Source organism: Pollicipes pollicipes, unplaced genomic scaffold, assembly GCF_011947565.3.
Source record: "Pollicipes pollicipes isolate AB1234 unplaced genomic scaffold, Ppol_2.1 Scaffold_7231;HRSCAF=8579_pilon_pilon_pilon, whole genome shotgun sequence".
Taxonomy (NCBI): Eukaryota; Metazoa; Arthropoda; class Thecostraca; order Pollicipedomorpha; family Pollicipedidae; genus Pollicipes; species Pollicipes pollicipes.
Window position 1 is genome coordinate 1,416,532 of NW_023597034.1, and position 19,513 is coordinate 1,436,044.

Genomic DNA, 19,513 nt, shown 5'->3' on the forward strand with positions numbered 1-19,513 from the left:
AAGCGGGCCCAAAACATCAAAAATGTAACTGTCCCGCCTCCGCAACAAAGTCCTGGATTTGCCACTGCCGTTGTGCTGTGTGACCTGGATGTGCGATTGTACCCAATTTCCGAGAGTCACCTACAGTCCGGTTGGAACCCACCATTCAACCTATTCGGAAACCCCACTGCTGCAAAGGATGACTAATGTAGCTGTGCAGTTGTGTCCAACCGCGCTACATTCGCCGCGCTTTTGTTTTGGTTGAGATTTTGACCTTGGCCCGTAAAGCAGTGTGACAAGCTGTGGCCAGGCCCTGGAACTGTCGCGATTATACAGGTGCCCCGACGGTGCTGTTCCGCTGTCGTTTTACGGGTGAGGTGTGTCGCGCCCGTTTATATTTGCTGATGTAAGGAACTTAGGACTACTTACTGCAAGGACCTTGGTGCTTCATGGGAGGTCCAGCTTAGACTTCAAGGCTTCTACGCTTCCTGGTTGCGGGCAGATTCCGGAAGAGTTCGCGAAGCTGTGTTAGAAAGTTATCAGCATTTACAGTGGTCTGACAATCCTGCCCCGTTTCTGCCCAAACACGGAGGCTAAGACAAACTGGGTAGTGTGTGTGCAATGTGCATTAAGGTGAATGCTTGCATTGAACTTTGAACTACAAACTATGCTTTGTGCCAGGAGCTAGACTTTTGATAAGACACTGTATAATTCTTTAAAGATGCTGTGGGATAAAAGATTCTAAGTCGCACACTTGTGCCAAAGCTGCTAAGTCATTGATGAAGTTGTGTCTGAACAATGTCTTCTCATATTTGGCCTACTCAGAAAGTTTGACTGTTTGGGTAAATGTTTCCAATGCCCCAAACACTGATTGAAGGCAATGTGATTATTATCATCACAGAAATGATACCAGACACAGAGGAAGGAAGCCTGTAATCCTTTGGAGCCCCTGCGATAAGCACTCGGGCATCAACACATCAGAGTATCCTGTTTGTATGAGTTTGGTAACAGGCTCAACTTTCCAGATCCATACATATGCTTGGAGTAATGGCTGCTGACCTTTAGCCTACTAAAACTGGGGAGTTTTAATTGACAATATGGATGGGTTCAGGTTTTGAGGTGGTTGTGGTACATCAGGAAAACATGATTTGTTGTGTGTGAGATGGCTAGTGTTAATGATATAGTGGGCTTTCAGCTATGTAGTTTTGTTGCCTTTATTTTGTTGAATTGGGCTCTAGCATGTTGTACTCTAGGCTGATTTCAGTAGGATGACATTGCCTTTTTCCTGATGTGATACTAGCATGCCTTCCAGGTAGATGTTGTTCAGATTGCCTTATATGTTGCTGACAACAAGCTTTTTCATGCCTTTCAGTTGGTTTCACTCCTCTGCAAGGCCCTGGTGGTATATATCTTATGACAATTTGTAAAAACAGGATGAGTTAGACAAATCCAAGTTTTTTGCTTGATTGAATTGCATAATTCACATATAATTACCAATATGCTTACATCGGTACCTTTGTATGTCGGCACCTTGATCTATTTTGTCAAAATTGTCTTGTCAAAAACACCAGGCTGATGGAGCTACATAACTTCCGGATAACTAATGTTCATATGGACTTAGTGTTATTCACTCAGTGTCATAATGAGATCCAGTTTGCTGATAGCCTCAATCATTCTCAGAATCAGGCATCAGAATCAGGGGGGCACTGTTTCAGGGACCATATGTATGGTCAGAATCAATGGGCCATTATTTCAGGGATCTTACTCATGGTCAGAATCAGGTGCTGTTGATGTACAAAAAACAATACTTGACGCATTGTGTATCCAAACAAAAATTTCGGCCCCAATGACTATTTGTGAAAGGCACAAAAATTGTTTTCCCTTGTAAAAAGATTGCTTTCCCTTATTTCCCTTTCTTGTAGAAGCTCATGCTGCATTTTGAACCTCTTCTTAGGCCAAGTCATTTTGGATCTGCTTACTTCATGGTGTGGCTTATCTCATAATGTGCATTGCCCTGTCCCAGTATGGCACATAATCCTGCTGTCAACCATGCACATAGTGGAGTTTGCGCTGATATGCTTCTCTGTCATTATCCATGGATGTAGGGAAGGTGGGACCAATAATGCCTTTTGCTGTCAGTCATGCACATGGTGAAGGTGGATGGGCACCATATGGCTGGGACAGCCAGTTCACGTAAGATCCTAAATCATTCAATGATGGAGGTGGGACTGAACTCCACCCTCTGTTATGGGCCATTAGTGTGAGTGTGGTTGAGGCGGGGGCTGCCCCTTCCCTCTGTAGGCAGCCATGAACATGGTGAAGGTGGTGAACTGACCCTGCCCTCGATTTCCAGCCATGAGCGTGGTGGAGGTAGGGCTGCGCGTGGTGCGCGGCCCCGACTGGAACTGGGGCGCTCAGGACGGCGGGCTCGGCCACACGGGTACTGTCGTCGAGGTGGGTGGCAGCAACAGCGTCACCACACCCGACAAGACGGTCGTCGTCATCTGGGACTCTGGCAACAAGACCAACTACCGCGTCGGTTACCAGAACGCACATGACCTCTGCGTGTTCGACTCGGCGGCGGCTGGTGGGTGGTTTGGTAGCTCCGCAGTGAGGCGATAGGCTGCGAATGGTGGCGATATCCTGTGGTGGTCATGCTTAGCGGCAGGGAAATAAGCTCTGTCTTTCCCATTTCTGCATGCATAGTCCCAGCTCGCTTTCAAGACGTGCGAATCTAGCTCCATGCCCATCTCGCTGATGGCCCTGGCGGTTTTGCATTCAGTCTGTCGGCGGCTCTAACACGAGCTCATCAGTCACCCGGTGTGGCCACGCGTCGTGCGCCGCCGGGGGCCAGCGCCGGCGCGGCCCGCCCTCTGACCCGTCCCGGTGCGCGTGCGCAGGCGTGCACCACCCGCAGACGGTGTGCGCCGGCTGCAAGGAGCGCAACATTCGCGGCATGCGCTGGCGCTGCGCCGTCTGCCCGGAGCTGGACCTCTGCACGCCCTGCTACATGCAGGACCGACACGACACCAGCCACCCCTGCGTGCGCTTCGAGCGGTCCACGCTGCCCGGGTGAGGATGGTCCCGCGCGGCGCGGAGGAGACCCCATGCCTCATGGGGCGCAGCATTTGCTCAGGGATAGCATGACAGATATCCACCAATACCCAACAGCAAAGGTACTGCATACATTTTTGTTTCAAGTTGTCGGGCAAGAGGCGCCGATGAAACCTGAGCAGCTGAAAAAGACGGTATCAGTATTTCCAAGTCCCACATTTACGAGGTTTGGTTGGTAACATTGTATAGCGTTTTGGAATGAGCATGGCTGTCGTACTGTCGTTCCGCGTTATTTTCTCAGCTTTTGGGTTTAACTTGACCAATTCAAACCTAATCATCACCAGGCTAGGCCCGTTACAGGCCATTATTGTCTTCTTACTCTGTTTTTCTTTAAACTCCCAATTGTGTGAGTAACGTAATCGTGATGAATCCACTTTCAGGAGTGCGCTGTCGATTGCAAAACATGAATGCCACTTGCGCAAGTCCAGGAGTGCTACACACTGTCGCTCTGCCTGCTGGCCTGTGCTGACCGAGGGGGCCTGTGTCGCCACAGTGTTGAGGTGCCGTGTCGCCGAGACAGCACCAAACATCAACTCAAGGGCATCTTCACCAACGCCAAGGTGGTGCGAGGCGTGGACTGGGAGTGGGGAGACCAGGACGGTACGTGCTGTGGGTTGGGGGACCAGCATTGCGCGTGCTGGGAGTCGGGAGACCAGGACGATACGTGCTGGGAGTGGGGAGGCCAGGGAGGTACGTGCTGTGAGTGGGGAGACCATGACTCTGCATGCTGGGAGTCGGAGATCTGGGTGGGGAGCACTAGGCAGGGTATGTAAACAGTACCAGGAAGGATGACTGGAATCTGCATGAGTTACAGGTCGTCCTGTGGCTCAGGCAGCAGCTGTGTGGGACATACAGAGTATATCTGTATGAGTCATGGATCGTCCTGTGGCTCAGGCTGCAGCTGTGTGGGGCATACAGTGTATCCATATGAGTCACAGGTCGTCCTGTGGCTTTGGCTGCAGCTGTGCAGGGCATACAGTGTATCCATATGAGTCACAGGTCGTCCTGTGGCTTTGGCTGCAGCTGTGCAGGGCATACAGTGTATCCATATGAGTCACAGGTCGTCCTGTGGCTTTGGCTGCAGCTGTGCAGGGTGTACAGAGTGTATCTGTATGAGTCACAGGTCGTCCTGTGGTTTAGGCTGCAGCTGTGTGGGGCATACAGAGTGTATCCATATGAGTCACAGGTCGTCCTGTGGCTCAGGCTGCAGCTGTGTGGGGCATACAGAGTGTATCTGTATGAGTTACAGGTCGTCCTGTGGTTTAGGCTGCAGCTGTGTGGGGCGTACAGAGTGTATCTGTATGAGTCACAGGTCGTCCTGCGGCTCAGGCTGCAGCTGTGCAGGGTGTACAGAGTGTATCTGTATGAGTCACAGGTCGTCCTGCGGCTCAGGCTGCAGCTACGTGGGGCATACAGAGTGTATCTGTATGAGTCACAGGTCGTCCTGCGGCTCAGGCTGCAGCTGTGTGGGGCATACAGAGTGTATCTGTATGAGTTACAGGTCGTCCTGCGGCTCAGGCTGCAGCTACGTGGGGCATACAGAGTGTATCTGTATGAGTCACAGGTCGTCCTGCGGCTCAGGCTGCAGCTGTGCAGGGTGTACAGAGTGTATCTGTATGAGTCACAGGTCGTCCTGTGGCTCAGGCTGCAGCTGTGTGGGGCATACAGAGTGTATCTGTATGAGTTACAGGTCGTCCTGTGGCTCAGGCTGCAGCTACGTGGGGCATACAGAGTGTATCTGTATGAGTCACAGGTCGTCCTGCGGCTCAGGCTGCAGCTGTGCAGGGTGTACAGAGTGTATCTGTATGAGTCACAGGTCGTCCTGTGGCTCAGGCTGCAGCTGTGTGGGCATACAGAGTGTATCTGTATGAGTTACAGGTCGTCCTGCGGCTCAGGCTGCAGCTGTATGGGGCATACAGAGTGTATCTGTATGAGTTACAGGTCGTCCTGCGGCTCAGGCTGCAGCTACGTGGGGCATACAGAGTGTATCTGTATGAGTCACAGGTCGTCCTGCGGCTCAGGCTGCAGCTGTGTGGGGCATACAGAGTGTATCTGTATGAGTTACAGGTCGTCCTGCGGCTCAGGCTGCAGCTGTATGGGGCATACAGAGTGTATCTGTATGAGTCACAGGTCGTCCTGTGGCTCAGGCTGCAGCTGTGTGGGACATACAGAGTGTATCTGTATGAGTCACAGGTCGTCCTGTGGTTTAGGCTGCAGCTGTGTGGGGCATACAGAGTGTATCTGTATGAGTCACAGGTCGTCCTGTGGCTCAGGCTGCAGCTGTGCAGGGTGTACAGAGTGTATCTGTATGAGTTACAGGTCGTCCTGTGGTTTAGGCTGCAGCTGTGTGGGGCATACAGAGTGTATCTGTATGAGTTACAGGTCGTCCTGTGGTTTAGGCTGCAGCTGTGTGGGGCATACAGAGTGTATCCATATGAGTCACAGGTCGTCCTGTGGCTCAGGCTGCAGCTGTGTGGGGCATACAGAGTGTATCCATATGAGTCACAGGTCGTCCTGCGGCTCAGGCTGCAGCTGTGCAGGGTGTACAGAGTGTATCTGTATGAGTTACAGGTCGTCCTGTGGCTCAGGCTGCAGCTGTGTGGGGCATACAGAGTGTATCCATATGAGTCACAGGTCGTCCTGCGGCTCAGGCTGCAGCTACGTGGGGCATACAGAGTGTATCTGTATGAGTTACAGGTCGTCCTGTGGCTCAGGCTGCAGCTGTGTGGGGCATACAGAGTGTATCTGTATGAGTTACAGGTCGTCCTGTGGTTTAGGCTGCAGCTGTGTGGGGCGTACAGAGTGTATCTGTATGAGTTACAGGTCGTCCTGTGGCTCAGGCTGCAGCTGTGTGGGGCGTACAGAGTGTATCTGTATGAGTTACAGGTCGTCCTGTGGTTTAGGCTGCAGCTGTGTGGGGCGTACAGAGTGTATCTGTATGAGTTACAGGTCGTCCTGTGGCTCAGGCTGCAGCTGTGTGGGGCGTACAGAGTGTATCTGTATGAGTTACAGGTCGTCCTGTGGTTTAGGCTGCAGGTGTGTGGGGCGTACAGAGTGTATCTGTATGAGTTACAGGTCGTCCTGTGGCTCAGGCTGCAGCTGTGTGGGGCGTACAGAGTGTATCTGTATGAGTCACAGGTCGTCCTGTGGTTTAGACCGCAACTGTGCTGGGGCTACAGAGTTAACTGATAGAAGCTTGAGTCAGACATTAAGCAGGCCTTTATCTCGGGGTTGAAGAGGGGGGGGGGGGGGGGGGGGAGGGAGGGGCGTCGCCTCTCTGTACATCAGGATTGGTTACGGGAATGGTTTTAGTCTTTACATCGTGAGACATTTTGCTCCCTGGATGGCCCTGTGCCACATGAGCTGGGGTCATATGCAAGCGTGGTTGACACGCATGAGGCTTTACTGCTCTCTTGATAAGACAAAGTCCCGTGGAAGTACTGGGTCGCATCATGTGAGGTTGTCTACTGATGTCGCCCATACCCGTCATATGTTACGTTCGTAGCGATTATGCCCTTCTATGGTTGGTTCGTGGTGGAATATTACTAGTGTCGTCATCTCGAGGTAGTTGCACTTGCACATTCTTATTTTTGGCAGCACATCGTGTTCGTGCACCACATGCCCGGGATGTGATAGACGTGATGTCGTACATATTAGTCCACAGAATGCTGTATAAGCATATGGCACTGACAGCGAGCAAATACCGGGTGACATCTCATCGTCGTTCCTCTGGCCGTGCCGGCCGTTTTAATCTTCAATTGTAGTCCACTTGCTTGACCAATACCATTGCACATTCCAACGGTGACCTTTCACTATGTCACGGGGTCCGGTACGCTTACCTGACCTGACCTGACCTGACCCGACCTGACCCGACTGCCACGTGCCCTCCAGGCAATAAGGTGGGCCGCGTGACGGACATCCACGGCTGGGACAACGAGTCGGGCCGCTCGGTGGCCAACGTCTCGTGGGTGACGGGCGTGCCCAACGTGTACCGGCTCGGCCACCAGGGCAAGGTCGACCTCATGCACGTGACCAACGGCGAGGCGGGCGGCGGCCCCTGCTACCTGGATCACCTGCCGGCGCTGGGTGAGAGGCCGCGCCGCGTGCGGGCAGCAGCCTCCGGCCGCCGCGTGTTCACGCCCGCCAGGGGTCTGTGTCCCAGCTCCGTTGAGACGTGCCCGTCGTGCTCCGTTGGGCGAGCTTGCCGGCTTCGCCTGCTGCGTTTGTGCCGGCTGCTGCTGAGATGACATGCTCGTTACTTGCGTCGTTCCGGATGGGGCTCGCGCTTTAAGACACTGCGGCGTTCTTCTTGCCCGTTGCCTTAGTTTAGTCTCCTTTGTGATGATGGCGAATACTTTGTGTCATACACAGCAGGATGTGAGAAAACGCGTACATTGCGGCATGTTTTGGACTCTGTATGAGTTACTGCGCGCGTTTTGTGCTGGCCCACCCCGTGGACGCGGTGAGCGTGGCCGTGGCGGCCGTGCTGGGCGGCTGGGCGGCGAGCCGAGGCGGAGCGCTGGGCCCGTGACCGCGCCCGCTCGGCTGTCGGCAGGCCGCGTGCCGCCAGCGCCGGCCCGCCGCCGAGGGCGCCGCGGGCGCGCTGCGACCGGCGCCGACGCCGGCGCCGCCGACCCGGCCAGCGCGAGTCTTCTCAATGGGAGACCGGGTCCAGGTGGCCGGCGACGCCGCCGCCCTGCAAGCGGCACAGGAGGGCCACGGCGGCTGGAACCCGCGCATGATGGACGTGAGTGGACCTCCGGCTGGCAGAAGGAGCGGCTGCTGCGCTCGTTAACGTGGCGTGGGCATCTGTGCTTTCGGTCGGGTACGTCTCGTTTGGAGCTGTGCTCTCTTCTCGACTGGCAGGCCCAAGTCGCGAATCATATCTGCTGCGGTGCTGCACATGCGCCACGTATCCGGATCGGATCACTGTGCTGGCTGTCGGGTCTGTACAAGTCGTCGGAGACCCACAAAGCCGCATGTCTGGACGCTGTGCTGGCGGCGCCGTACCAACCGATCGCCCAGCTACAGCGCAACCCGCCGGGCCCAATTCCCTGTGTGGACACGGCGCGCGCGCCGCCTGAGCCTGACCCGCTGGCGTCTCCCTCCTCTCGCAGTTCATCGGCCAGGCGGGAGTGGTGCACCGCATCACGGACCGCGGCGACATTCGCGTGCAGTACAGCAACGGCACGCGCTGGACTATCAACCCGGCGGCGCTGGTGCGCGTCAGCCCGCTGGCCGTGGGCGACACGGTGCGCGTGCTGGAGGACGCGGCGCGCGTCCGACTCTTGCAGAAGGGCCACGGCGAGTGGAGTGACATGATGAAGGCCGTGAGTGTCACGACGCGGACGGCGGGCGCCAGCGTGCAGGCTTGGCGGCTATGCAGCGCGCTGGGCATGGACGCCAACGTACTGTGCATGGGCGCCAGCGTGCCGTGTATGGGCACCAGCGTGCTGTGTATTGCGCCAACGTTCTGTGCGTTGGCACCAGGCGTGCTGTGCGTTGGCGCCAGCGTGATGTGCATTGGCACCATCGTGCTGTGTATTGGCGCCAGCGTGCTGTGCATTGCTTTTTGGAGCAGAAGGGCTGGCCGCAGCGCTTCCATAAGTCATCTAGCATGTACGTAGAATTTCGTGCTACCATTGCCCTGGCTCTGTGGCGGTCTCTGCACGCCGTTCGTAGGCGCTAATCCGTTGCCCTTTAACCCCGAGCCCAGAACATCTGACCTGTCCGGCCCATTTATTATGCCTGAGGCGCTTAGATTCTGGGTTGACCTCCCGGCGCGTTGCAGGAGTGGCCAGATTTTGAGCAAGGGAGGGCAACGGGCGGTGAACCCCAAAGTGTTATAGCAGGAAAAAATATCGGCATCCCCGGCTCCCAAGTGGCCAAATACTGAAACGCCCGCGAGCTGCGACCAGTGGGAGTCATTGCTAGTGCATGTCAGATTTGACGAGTCGTTCGTCCGTTCAAGTGTTTAATGTCTGCGTGTAGGGGGGTGCATATTATATACCCGACCTTTCGCACGTGAGCAGTGACGTAATGCAGCGCCGTGTCGTCGAGCGTCGCCGCGCGGTCTGCCGAGCCGCAGACCAGAGCGGCCCCTAACCGTGGCGCCACCGCCGCCGCCGCCCGCCGCCGCCAGTGTCTCGGCAAGACGGGCCAGATCACCAAGATCTACGCGGACGGCGACCTGCGCGTCAGCGTGGACGGCCAGACGTGGACCATCAACCCGATGTGCGTGAGCCCGCTGTGTCCGGGCCCGCCGACCGCCGACCCCAACTCGATGCGCAGCCGCGACAGGGACGACCAGCCCGGTGAGCGAGACGCCGGCGGCGGCCTGTCGCACGAGGCGGCCTGCAGCGGCACGCGCCGGCTCGCTTTGTTAGCTGATTGTCTGCTGTGTGGGTGGCGTGCAGTAAGCACTGCAAGGCGTCCACGTAAGCCGTCGTGAAGAGGCGACTTTTTCTGTCCCAGAGATTTGTACCAGCAGTGGCTTCGATGCCAGCACGCGTTAGCAGCATACCATGTCCAAGGTTCCGCTAGTGCCAGGACGCGTTAGCAGCACACGATGCCCAAGGTTCCACTAGTGCCAGCACGGGTGCCAGTCTTCAGTGTTTTAAAAGTGATTGCCGCGTTTTAATCGAACTTCGCTTCACACGTAAGTGACCGAACTCAGACATGCCGGAAACGCGTTGTAAAACCGTTCTTCCCAAAGTGTTGCTTTGAACCCTTCACATTTTCCCCTGAAATATATATTTTGCTGTTTTTTTCATCCGTTTCGTTCATTGCAATCATCAAACAGCTTTCCCCCAACAAATATACCTTTACTTTTTTCATGTGCGGCCGAAATGCACTGATATGCTGTGGCCAAATTGCTGCCTTCCTAAACCATATAAGAGCTCGTTTGTACCTTATTTTGTATAAAAATGTGAGATTCAAAACGGTATCCCTGAGCAAAGGTTCTGCCGTGACTCTTGCAACGAGATAGTCCAATTGGCCTTTTCAAACTGATTTGTTAACCGTGCTCGGGGTTATGTTTGCTGCCATATCCGAATCTGGTTTAGCTTTAACTAACCATGTGGAACTTAGTCGAAGTGGACTGCCAATTGTATGCTTGAGGTGCCCAGGTGCACCCTCTGGCGCCTTGTTCAGCGATCGCATCGCCGTGTGTTTAGTGCGGTGTTTTTATGTGGTCGCACCCAGACGTGACGACCGGACTTTAACACAGCCCAGCGGCTCTGTCACCGGCAGTACCCCTGTACCGCCAGGGACCCATGCGGTTACCCTGCTGCCGACTCGACGTGCTGACTTTCGCATACGTGCGCCTCGCGTCTCGTGCCGACGTCCCATGACCGCTGGGCCCCGATGCCGCAGGCGCCCTGGTATCGTTCATCAGCAGCTTCCTGGAGCAGCACAAGGAGACGTCGCTGGCCGACCGGCTGGTGCGGGACGCCGCCCAGGGCCGCACCGAGGCCGTGCGGCAGTGGCTGGAGAAGCAGCGCGACAAGGTGCGCGCCGCCGCCCGTCAGGCCCGGCGGACGCTGGGCGGGCCGGTTTGGGGGACTGTGCCATCCGGTCTGGATGTGCTGTTTGGCACTGCTGGGGGCATGGTGTGTTATATACCGATGCCGATTTAGTCCGAAGGCTTTGTTCCTCTCCGTGTGCGTTCTCGCGGAGCAGTGGCTGTTCTAGGGCTTGCGGTCTGCCGATCGGGCTGTCGTGGGCCGTGCCGCGCCGGCCCGAGCGCCGTCTACAGCGTGTGTCTCGGTGCGCGGCTCAGGTGGACTGCAAGAGCAGCGGCCGCACTGCGCTGCAGCTGGCCTGCCACCAGGGCCACATGGAGACGGTGCGGCTGCTGCTACACCGCCAGGCCAGCGTGGCCGCCACCGACGACGACGGCGACACACCGCTGCACTACTCCGCCTTCGGGTACTGGCCGGCCCGGGCGCCGACGCGCGCGCACGCGCGGCCCCGCAGTTTCGGGGTTGAGGCCCTGGCGTGCCGAATATTGCGCCCCCCCCCCCCCCCCCATGGACATGCCTCGGAGTAGTGGATTTGGCTGTCGATATTTGGGTTTCATTCGTAGCGTCACACAGACGCTCGCCGAACACCTCACCCCGCTGTCATGCTTTCGACCGTCGGTTGCCAGACGGCTGCCGTAGATGAGAGCCATCTATAGAATGAAAACATTTTTGCTGAGGCGCTGTTCAGTGCTCTTCTGTCGGAGTATGTCTGAGCCGGCTGTCGGTCCCCGGAGTGTGTGTGAGCAGTCTGTACCCCGGTGTGTCTGAGCCGGCATCGGTGCCGCGCCGGAGTGTGTCTGAGCCGGCAGTCGGTGCCGCCGGAGTGTGTCTGAGCCGGCAGTCGGTGCCGCCGGAGTGTGTCTGAGCCGGCAGTCGGTGCCGCCGGAGTGTGTCTGAGCCGGCAGTCGGTGCCGCTGAAGTGTCTGTGTCTGAGCCAGCAGTCAGCTGCAGCTGAAGTGACCAGTCCGGAGCGTGGTCTGTACCGACTGTCGGTGTCGCCGGGGTGTGTCTGAGCCGACCGTCGGTTGCCGCCATAGTGTCTGAGCTGACTGTCGGTGCCGGCGGGGTGTGTCTGAGCTGACTGTCGGTGCCGGCGGGGTGTGTCTGAGCTGACTGTCGGTGCCGCCGGGGGTGTTGTCTGAGCCTGACTGTCGGTTGTCGCCGGGGTGTGTCTGAGCCGACGTCGGTGCCGCCGTAGTGTTGAGCTGACTGTCGGTGCCGGCGGTGTGTCTGGAGCTGACTGTCGGTGCCGCCGGGATGTGTCTGAGAGCTGATCTGTCTGTGCCCGGCCGCCAGGAACCAGCCGAGATCATGGAGCTGCTCATCCGAAAGAGCTGCGATGTCAACGCCACCAACCGGGGCCAGTGTTCGGCTCTGCACGTGTCGGTCAACAAACAGCATGTGGGCTGCGTGCGCGTGCTGGTTAAGGCAGGATGCGACCCCAACCTACAGGTGGGTTGAGCCAATTCCCATGCTTGGAAGGGGAAATCGTTGCAGGCAGGGGACAAACTGTTTCCCATGCAACGCAAGACAGGTCCAGCCTCCCCTCCCCCCCTCCCGCTCCCATGTAGCCAGGAGGGGACAAACTGTTTGCTCTAGCTGTTTGCCTACCTGGATCGATCCGGTCATCACTCGGCTGGTATAGCAGTTGTCCAGTTGGTGCGGTCTCCTGCCGGGCTTGGTATTGTTGCTGGATTCCCGGGCTGTGCCTGGAGGGGAAGGGGGCCAGGGTTAGCGTGTCTGCCTGTCAGCTGAAGGGAAGTTCAGTTTTCCCTTGTTGTTGGATTGGATTGGAGGGCGTTAGCCTCACATCCATGAGGTGTGCTATTTGAGCCTGGGTTTCTGGCCAAGAGTTGAATGCTCCCCCCCCCCCCGCGCAGAAATCGGCTAGAGAGTTTTGGCGCTAATGATTTGCCGTTAATGGCTTGACTTGTTAATGAATGCCGCCCTTCGTTCAATCAAATAACGGCAGCGACCACCTTTGGCGAGCCGTCTTTGTAAGCTGGACGGGTTATAGCAGTCTGCTGCTGACCGACCTTGAATAGCAATTGCCAGTGTGCGCTAGTGAAGCTTTGTAACATGTAAACAGCAGTGTTGGGTCTAGAGTAGCGTTGTTTGGTGGCTGTTGAAGACGGCCTTTAATTTACTTCCTGTCTGATCGCCTGATTCTTCGTAAACTGCTGTAGACACTGTTGACACACTTCCCCGCGAGTCTGTTCATTACGGTGTCGATCGTTACCACTCGTTTTGGGACTTCACCGTGTTACGGCACATAGCGGCTTGATTGCTGCGATGGGATGGGCTGTTCACGGCTCGACTACTGCCGTCCGGCGCGTTCACGTCAGATGGCCGGCCTTGCAGGACATGTACGGCGACACTGCCCTCCACGACGCCATCGGAAAAGACAACCTGGAGATCATCGAGCTGCTCGGTAACGTGCCGGCGCTGGACTTTCAAGATCAAGAACAAGCGAGGCTTCAATGTGCTGCATCACGACCCCGCCCTGAAGGCAATAACTTGTGAGTGCGGGGGACCTAGTGGGCGGACGCCGCTGACGTGCTCGTTGAAATGTGTGGCTGATGATCCAGACCCTGCTCACTGTGATGAACGTCCGTCGATAAGCACGCAAGCTCAGACGCCCTGCCCTGCCCCGGTATCTGAGCTGGCCCCCATTGGCCCATGGGCGCGGTGGAGGAGCCAATGTGCTGGCGCTCGTGGCATGCCGCGTCGTGTTCGAGGTGCCGCGGCCAGCTGACGCGCCCCCGTCGCGTGCGGCAGCGCCGTGGAGAAGCTGCTGGCGCGCTTCCCGCAACGCGGCCGACATGCGGAAGGAGGACGGCTTCACGGCCCTGCACTTGGCCTGCCTGAACGGCCACGCGGCCGTTGGTCGAGACGCTGGTCACGCAGAGCGGGTGCTGCCTGGACGCCGTCAACAACCGGCGCCAGACGCCGCTGCTGCTGGCCGTCTCCCAGGTCAGCCGCCGAGCCGTCCGCGAGGCGCCCAGCGGGTGTGACCAGCGCCGGCGGCGCAGCGGCATGAGTGTGGTGAAGCGAACAGGCGTGCGGATTTATAGCTAGTGGAATTGATCACTTCCGGAGAGGTCTGCCTGTCACATATGTACAGTTTGTCGCTAGCTTCTGACGTGAGTGTCATATCACGTCTGGCGTCGGCGTGCCCTAAAGCTCATTGTCCGGTCTTGCGTGCTCTGCTTTGCTGCCCTGTCCGCCACATTCACGTTGTCGCGCGCGCGCGCGCTCCGTCGCCAGCTACACCTGGGCATCGTGGAGTACCTGATAAGCCGTGGAGCGTCCGTGCTGCTGGCCGACGAGGACGGGGACACGCCGCTGCACCTGGCCGGCCTCAAGCTGGCCGCGGCCGTCGAGGTTCGGCCCGGCGAGGCGCCGCTCATTCACGGCATCAAGGCGCACCTCGCCACGCAGGGTCAGTCGGCCGGCCGGGGCGGGGCGAGGCTCGTCAGTCGGGCCGTCACTCGGGCTCGGCGGCGGTGGTCGGGGTGGTGGTGTCAGTCGCCGGAGACGAGGACCGAGTCAGCTCGGGTCCGTGTGTGGGGTCCTCGCCGAGGCGCTCGGTTGGTCCGTCGCGGCTGTTGGTGCCACGGTTATGACGAGCTGTGCTCTGTGCGCGCACGGGCTCGACGATGTCGAGTGAAGGGCAGGCCGTGACGTGCACGCGCCGCCCTGTTATGCGCATAGGAGTGAGGTTGCGCTGCCTTGTACGCGGGTTCTGGCCTTGATGCACATTTGGCCACTCTGACCTGTGTTGTGGCCGTGACTTTTGGCCGACACTGATGGTGTCAATCAATTGTGCGGGGTGGTGCCACTGGCATCTGGGTGACCATGCTTGCGTCTGTAGGCCTTCTCTGGTTTTTTGAATGAAAGAGTGTCTGACTTCGACCCGTTTCCTCTGGCCTTGGACTTCTTGCCCATAGCATGGATTTCTTTCCCCGGGAACTAAGTAATGTGTAGCTGTGCACGTGAGTGAGCGCGGCTGCATGCCTGTCTGTCCGGTGACACCGTGCTGGCGGTGGCCGCAGGTTCTGAGGTCAGCCTTGTCCAGGCGATGGCCTGCTACCTGGCGCTGGAAGGCGCGCCGCTCGAGGTGCACCAACAAGAAGGGTAGGGACGCCGCTGGAGACGATCCTCCGTGGCGGCGACAGGAAGTTCGCCGAAATCGTGCAATGGTACTCAGCGCAGCGCAGGTGAGAGCTGCCGTCCTGTCGCGCTGCTGATGGCAGCGGGGGTAGGTACGTCGCAGCATCCTGCAGTGACACATAGGGGAGGTGGGTATGCTGCTGCGCAATGGTGCTTGGAGCAGCGCATGTGCGTATGCTGGCACCGCCTTGCAGCGGCTCTCCAGCAGCGCAGGCCGGGCCCATGACGAGCTGCGGCCTACCCGAGCAGCGTGTGTGGGCAGGCAGTGCCCTGATCAAGCGCGACGAGCGCTTGAGGCGCGACAACGTCATCCACAACACTGCCGGGACGGACATGTTGACAGAAATAACAACACATGGTCAGTTTGAAGCAGCTGCGGAAAAGCCGACGGCGGCAGCAGCGCTTACGTCGAAACACGGTAAATTTTACGCCGCAGATAGCAATGGAATTTAGGACAACCAGCCGCGAATCCCCCGAAATGAATACCGTTTGTGAATGTGGCCAAAAGGCACAGGCGCGGGTGGTGAGAAGTGGTAGTGAAGGACAGCCCGAGTCATACATCAGCGCCGCTCCAGTGTAATCCCGATAAATGTCGTAGTGTGAGCACAAGTCGCCCTCCCCCCCCCCCCCCCCGCCTTCCCCCAGTATCCACAGCGTGGGCCAGAGTCCGCCAAACAGCCACAGTGCTGGCCATCCGTGCCGACCAGCACGGTCCGCAGTCTACCGTCTGCCCCATGTCTGCAGCGTGAGCCGGTTTCGTTGGCGTTTCACAGTGGGGGCCAGTGTGCGCCCGTGCCCGCAGAGGTTCAGCACGACCCGTGCCACAGTATGAGCCTCAGCCTGACCGTGCCCACAGTGTGAGCCTCAGTCTGACCCGTGCCCCGCAGGTTGAGCCTCAGCCTGACCCGTGCCCCGCAGTGTGAGCCTCAGCCTGACCCGTTGCCCACAGTGTGAGCCTCAGTCTGACCCGTGCCCACAGCGTGAGCCTCAGCCTGACCCGTGCCCCGCAGTGTGAGCCTCAGCCTGACCCGTGCCCCACAGCGTGAGCCTCAGCCTGACCCGTGCCCGCAGTGTGAGCCTCAGCATGGCCCGTGCCCACAGTGTGAGTCTCAGCCTGACCCGTGCCGCAGTGTGAGCCTCAGCCTGACCCGTGCCCACCAGTGTGAGCCTCAGCCTGACCCGTGCCAGCAGTGTGAGCCTCAGCCTTGACCCGTGCCCACAGTGTGAGCCTCAGCCTGACCCGTCCCCGCAGTGTAAGCCTCAGCCTGACCCGTGCCCACAGTGTGAGCCTCAGCCTGACCCGTGCCCGCAGTGTGAGCCTCAGCCTGACCCGTCCCAGTGTGAGCCTCAGCCTGACCCGTGCCCACAGTGTGAGCCTCAGCCTGACCCGTGCCCACAGTGTGAGCCTCAGCCTGACCCGTGCCCACAGCGTGAGCCTCAGCCTGACCCGCGCCCGCAGTGTGAGCCTCAGCCTGACCCGTGCCCACAGCGTGAGCCTCAGCCTGACCCGTGCCCCAGTGTGAGCCTCAGCCTGACCCGTGCCCACAGTGTGAGCCTCAGCCTGACCCGTCCCCGCAGTGTGAGCCTCAGCCTGACCCGTGCCCACAGTGTGAGCCTCAGCCTGACCCGCCCACAGTGTGAGCCTCAGCCTGACCCGTGCCCCCAGTGTGAGCCTCAGCCTGACCCGTGCCCACAGTGTGAGCCTCAGCCTGGCCCGTGCCCGCAGTGTGAGCCTCAAACTGGAGCTACCGTCGCTGTCTGACCTGACCCGGGAGCCGGCTGCTGCGGCAGCCACCGCCACCGCCACCAGCCCGTCGCAGTCGCCGGAAGAGCAGAGCGCCGCCGCGGTCGCCTCGCTCGCCGAAAAGACAGCCAAACTCAAGCTGGATAGTGATGAGGTGGGACCGATCGTGCCAGCTGGGCTTGCTTTTGTGGACCCGGCAGGCGACGGCGAGTATCGCTCTTGTAACTCAGGTGTGCTCCGGTTCCCAGTGCCCGTCGTTGAAAGGTCATACGGTGGGAAGTTATACTACTCATTTCTTAACTTGTAAGCTATTGAGCGTTACTACATCTTATCTGTGACCATGATATATATATATATATATATATATATATATATATATATATATATGACTTACGTGCGTCCGCTTTTCATCCCAGCCCGAGGGATGGAAGCATTTCAGAGGTCAAGCATGGTTGCATGCGCGGCGTACTTTCGGAAGCTATCCACTCTCGCGTTCGATTCACTGGCGTTCCAGAGGGCGCATCGTCGGCATTGTGTTGGACGGGTCCGGTGGCCGGCGCCGGTAACCGTGACGGTCGCCTCCGCCAGGAGTCGTGGCATGGGTGTGCTGCGAGCTGCCTGCCTGCGTCGAGTTCGAGCCGTGCGGACACCGCGTTACCTGCAACATCTGCTGCGCCCGCATGAAGAAGTGCGTCCGCTGCCAGACGGCCATCACCCCGCCAAAAAGACGGCAGGTGAGGGGGACGCGCCGGACCGCCGTCGGGGCGCTGGATGTCCGCGGTCACCGCTGTCCTGGCGATGATGCATCGCGGGGATCGTGGTTATCAGTTAAGTTGATCCCTACACCGGTGCGTGGAAGACTATTTTCGAACGTTTCGCGTCGGTCGAAGCGTTATGAGCCTGGGGTGCTGTTCTAAATGCTGGCTGTTTGTAGAAGGGAAGAAGACATGTTCTCGTTCCGAGAAGTCCGGATGTGGTTATCCGACCTTCTCGAGTGTGGTACAGATGCGCATATCTGCTTCGCGTGTTTCAGTGCTATCGCGGACCGTATGCGGATAGCTTACCTCTAACACGGTGCGCGAAGTTCTTGGCAGACACGTCATTCGAGTTACGTAGCACTTGTACTGCGGTGTTGGCCACCTTCGCTCTTTTCTTCTCCTGTTTACCGCATCGCTGCGTCTGAAACCGCCTAACAGGCGAGTATGACGTGCCCTTTCTTTTTGCGCTTTTGGAAAAATGCTGGTATCGCTGAAGCTGGTCCGGGAGAGAACGTGTTCATTCCAGCCAAACCTAATGGGAATGGGGCTGCGGCAGTCGCTGCGTCTGGTGTGTGTTGTGTGCTTATTTCGTGGTTCGCTGTGTATCTTGGGGTCCTGTTTTCGTTTTGCCAATTTCATCCATTCGGTGCGTTGAACACTCTTCTAGGTCTCGGTGATCGCGATATTGACGACAAAATCGGGGCGGCCGTTGTGGATGTGTGGCGGGGACTAGGTTCTGCATCCGGCGGGATAGGTGAGAGTCGCGCTGAGAGTTGCGCTGCAACCGCCCCGTCGCCAGGCTGTCACGCAGACGTTCCGTTTACAGACGGGAACGTGCTGGCATCGCGCGGTTCGGGCGCCGAGCTCCGAACGCCTGCGTTACCTGGAGACGAAGATCGCCGAAATTGAGGAGGTCCACGGCTGTTCGATCTGCATGGAGAGGCCGTCGCAACGTCGTGTTCCTGTGCGGTCACGGCGCGTGCGCGGTCTGTGCGCACGCGCTGCAGAATTGCCACATGTGCCGCAAAGCCATCACGCAGAAGATCAACATCTACTGAGCGGCCAGCGCCGCGCCACCGGGTGCTCCGGTCGTCGCGCTGGGGCTGGCCGCGCACGCGACTGCCGCATGCTCGCGCGGCGTTGAGTCACGGGGACTCTTGTGACTGATGGGAGGAGGGGAGGGCTGGGGGGGGAGGGGGGGGGAGGGGAGCTTTGGACGGCAGCAGTTTCCGCTCTGGCCGGACAGCTGTGACGCGGCCCCGTCCCAGCCGACGGCAAGGCGTGCTGCGCGTCACAGAGGCTGGCGGCCGTCGTCCGCGCCCAGCTGGCCGGCGCCTTGGTGGCAGTCTGGACGTGCTGGGGGACGTCCGCGCCTGTTGCTTCGTGTCGGATGCATGCGGGGCGCACGGCACACCGCCGTGCTGTCCGAACACGTCGCACTATCCTCGACGCGTGGTGCTCTGACTGTGCTGGTCGCGTTAAAGCCAGACATTAGGTGAGCGCGTACTCCGAAGTCGGAGGCCATTTTTTCCGCCGAGCGGCTCCTGTTTCATTGGCGGCGCCTGGCGCCGTGTCACCGACTCTCTTGATAGAAATAGTAACGCTTTGTAGTGTGGGATTGAATCCGTTCATGATGCACTTGGCACGTAGTGGGCGCTCTGCGGACTTGGCCGTGGGTTGATGCGTAGGAAGCTCGGATCTTGAAGCTTTCATCGTTGCAGACGTGACCAGGATTTGTTCACATAGACGGGCAAGACACCATATGTGACATTTATTTGCAAAGCTACTTTGTGGTGTGTGGAGTGTCCACCGTTTACAAGATGGATTGAGAAAGTACTTCGTCCGAATGCACTCTTTTGTACCATTTTGCGGGCATGATTGTCTTCATATCGATGGGATATATTTAATTACTCGGGCTATTGTGTGTGAACTGTGATCATGCACTTCAGCTTCACAAATACATGTACACATTTTCCTCTCTTTGTGCGCACCACTGAACTGAACAAGCGCATGTTTTCCCTATCTAAAATGGAATTTAACCAAAGATGCGTTTGCGCGCATGCATTGTAATGCTATTTCATAATTGGCAGGCGCCCGGCCAAGCAGACACCGCACAATACAGATAATTTGATTCTAGTTGGGCGATAGAGTTAAGGACGCAAACGTCTACCAAGGTTCCCAAAACCAACTGCATCCAAGCTATGAGCGATTTTGTGGCCTAT

The 19,513-nt window shown here is 58.0% G+C and overlaps 1 protein-coding gene across 1 annotated transcript; it reads left to right on the forward strand.

The window, feature by feature from the left end:
* Nucleotides 1-259: 259 nt before the first annotated feature.
* Nucleotides 260-18,449, forward strand: LOC119109238 (E3 ubiquitin-protein ligase MIB2-like). Its single transcript, XM_037232831.1, is given in 22 exon segments — nucleotides 260-356; nucleotides 2,333-2,566; nucleotides 2,880-3,051; nucleotides 3,587-3,693; nucleotides 6,985-7,172; nucleotides 7,706-7,840; nucleotides 8,211-8,423; nucleotides 9,236-9,407; nucleotides 10,468-10,601; nucleotides 10,874-11,032; nucleotides 11,913-12,068; nucleotides 12,978-13,067; nucleotides 13,069-13,135; nucleotides 13,486-13,589; nucleotides 13,884-14,058; nucleotides 14,672-14,753; nucleotides 15,563-15,646; nucleotides 15,861-15,891; nucleotides 16,486-16,516; nucleotides 16,581-16,763; nucleotides 17,122-17,263; nucleotides 18,118-18,449. Coding segments are annotated over 21 exon segments (2,889 nt in total). The 5' UTR covers nucleotides 260-356; nucleotides 2,333-2,334; the 3' UTR covers nucleotides 18,350-18,449.
* The last annotated feature ends 1,064 nt before the right edge of the window (nucleotides 18,450-19,513 follow it).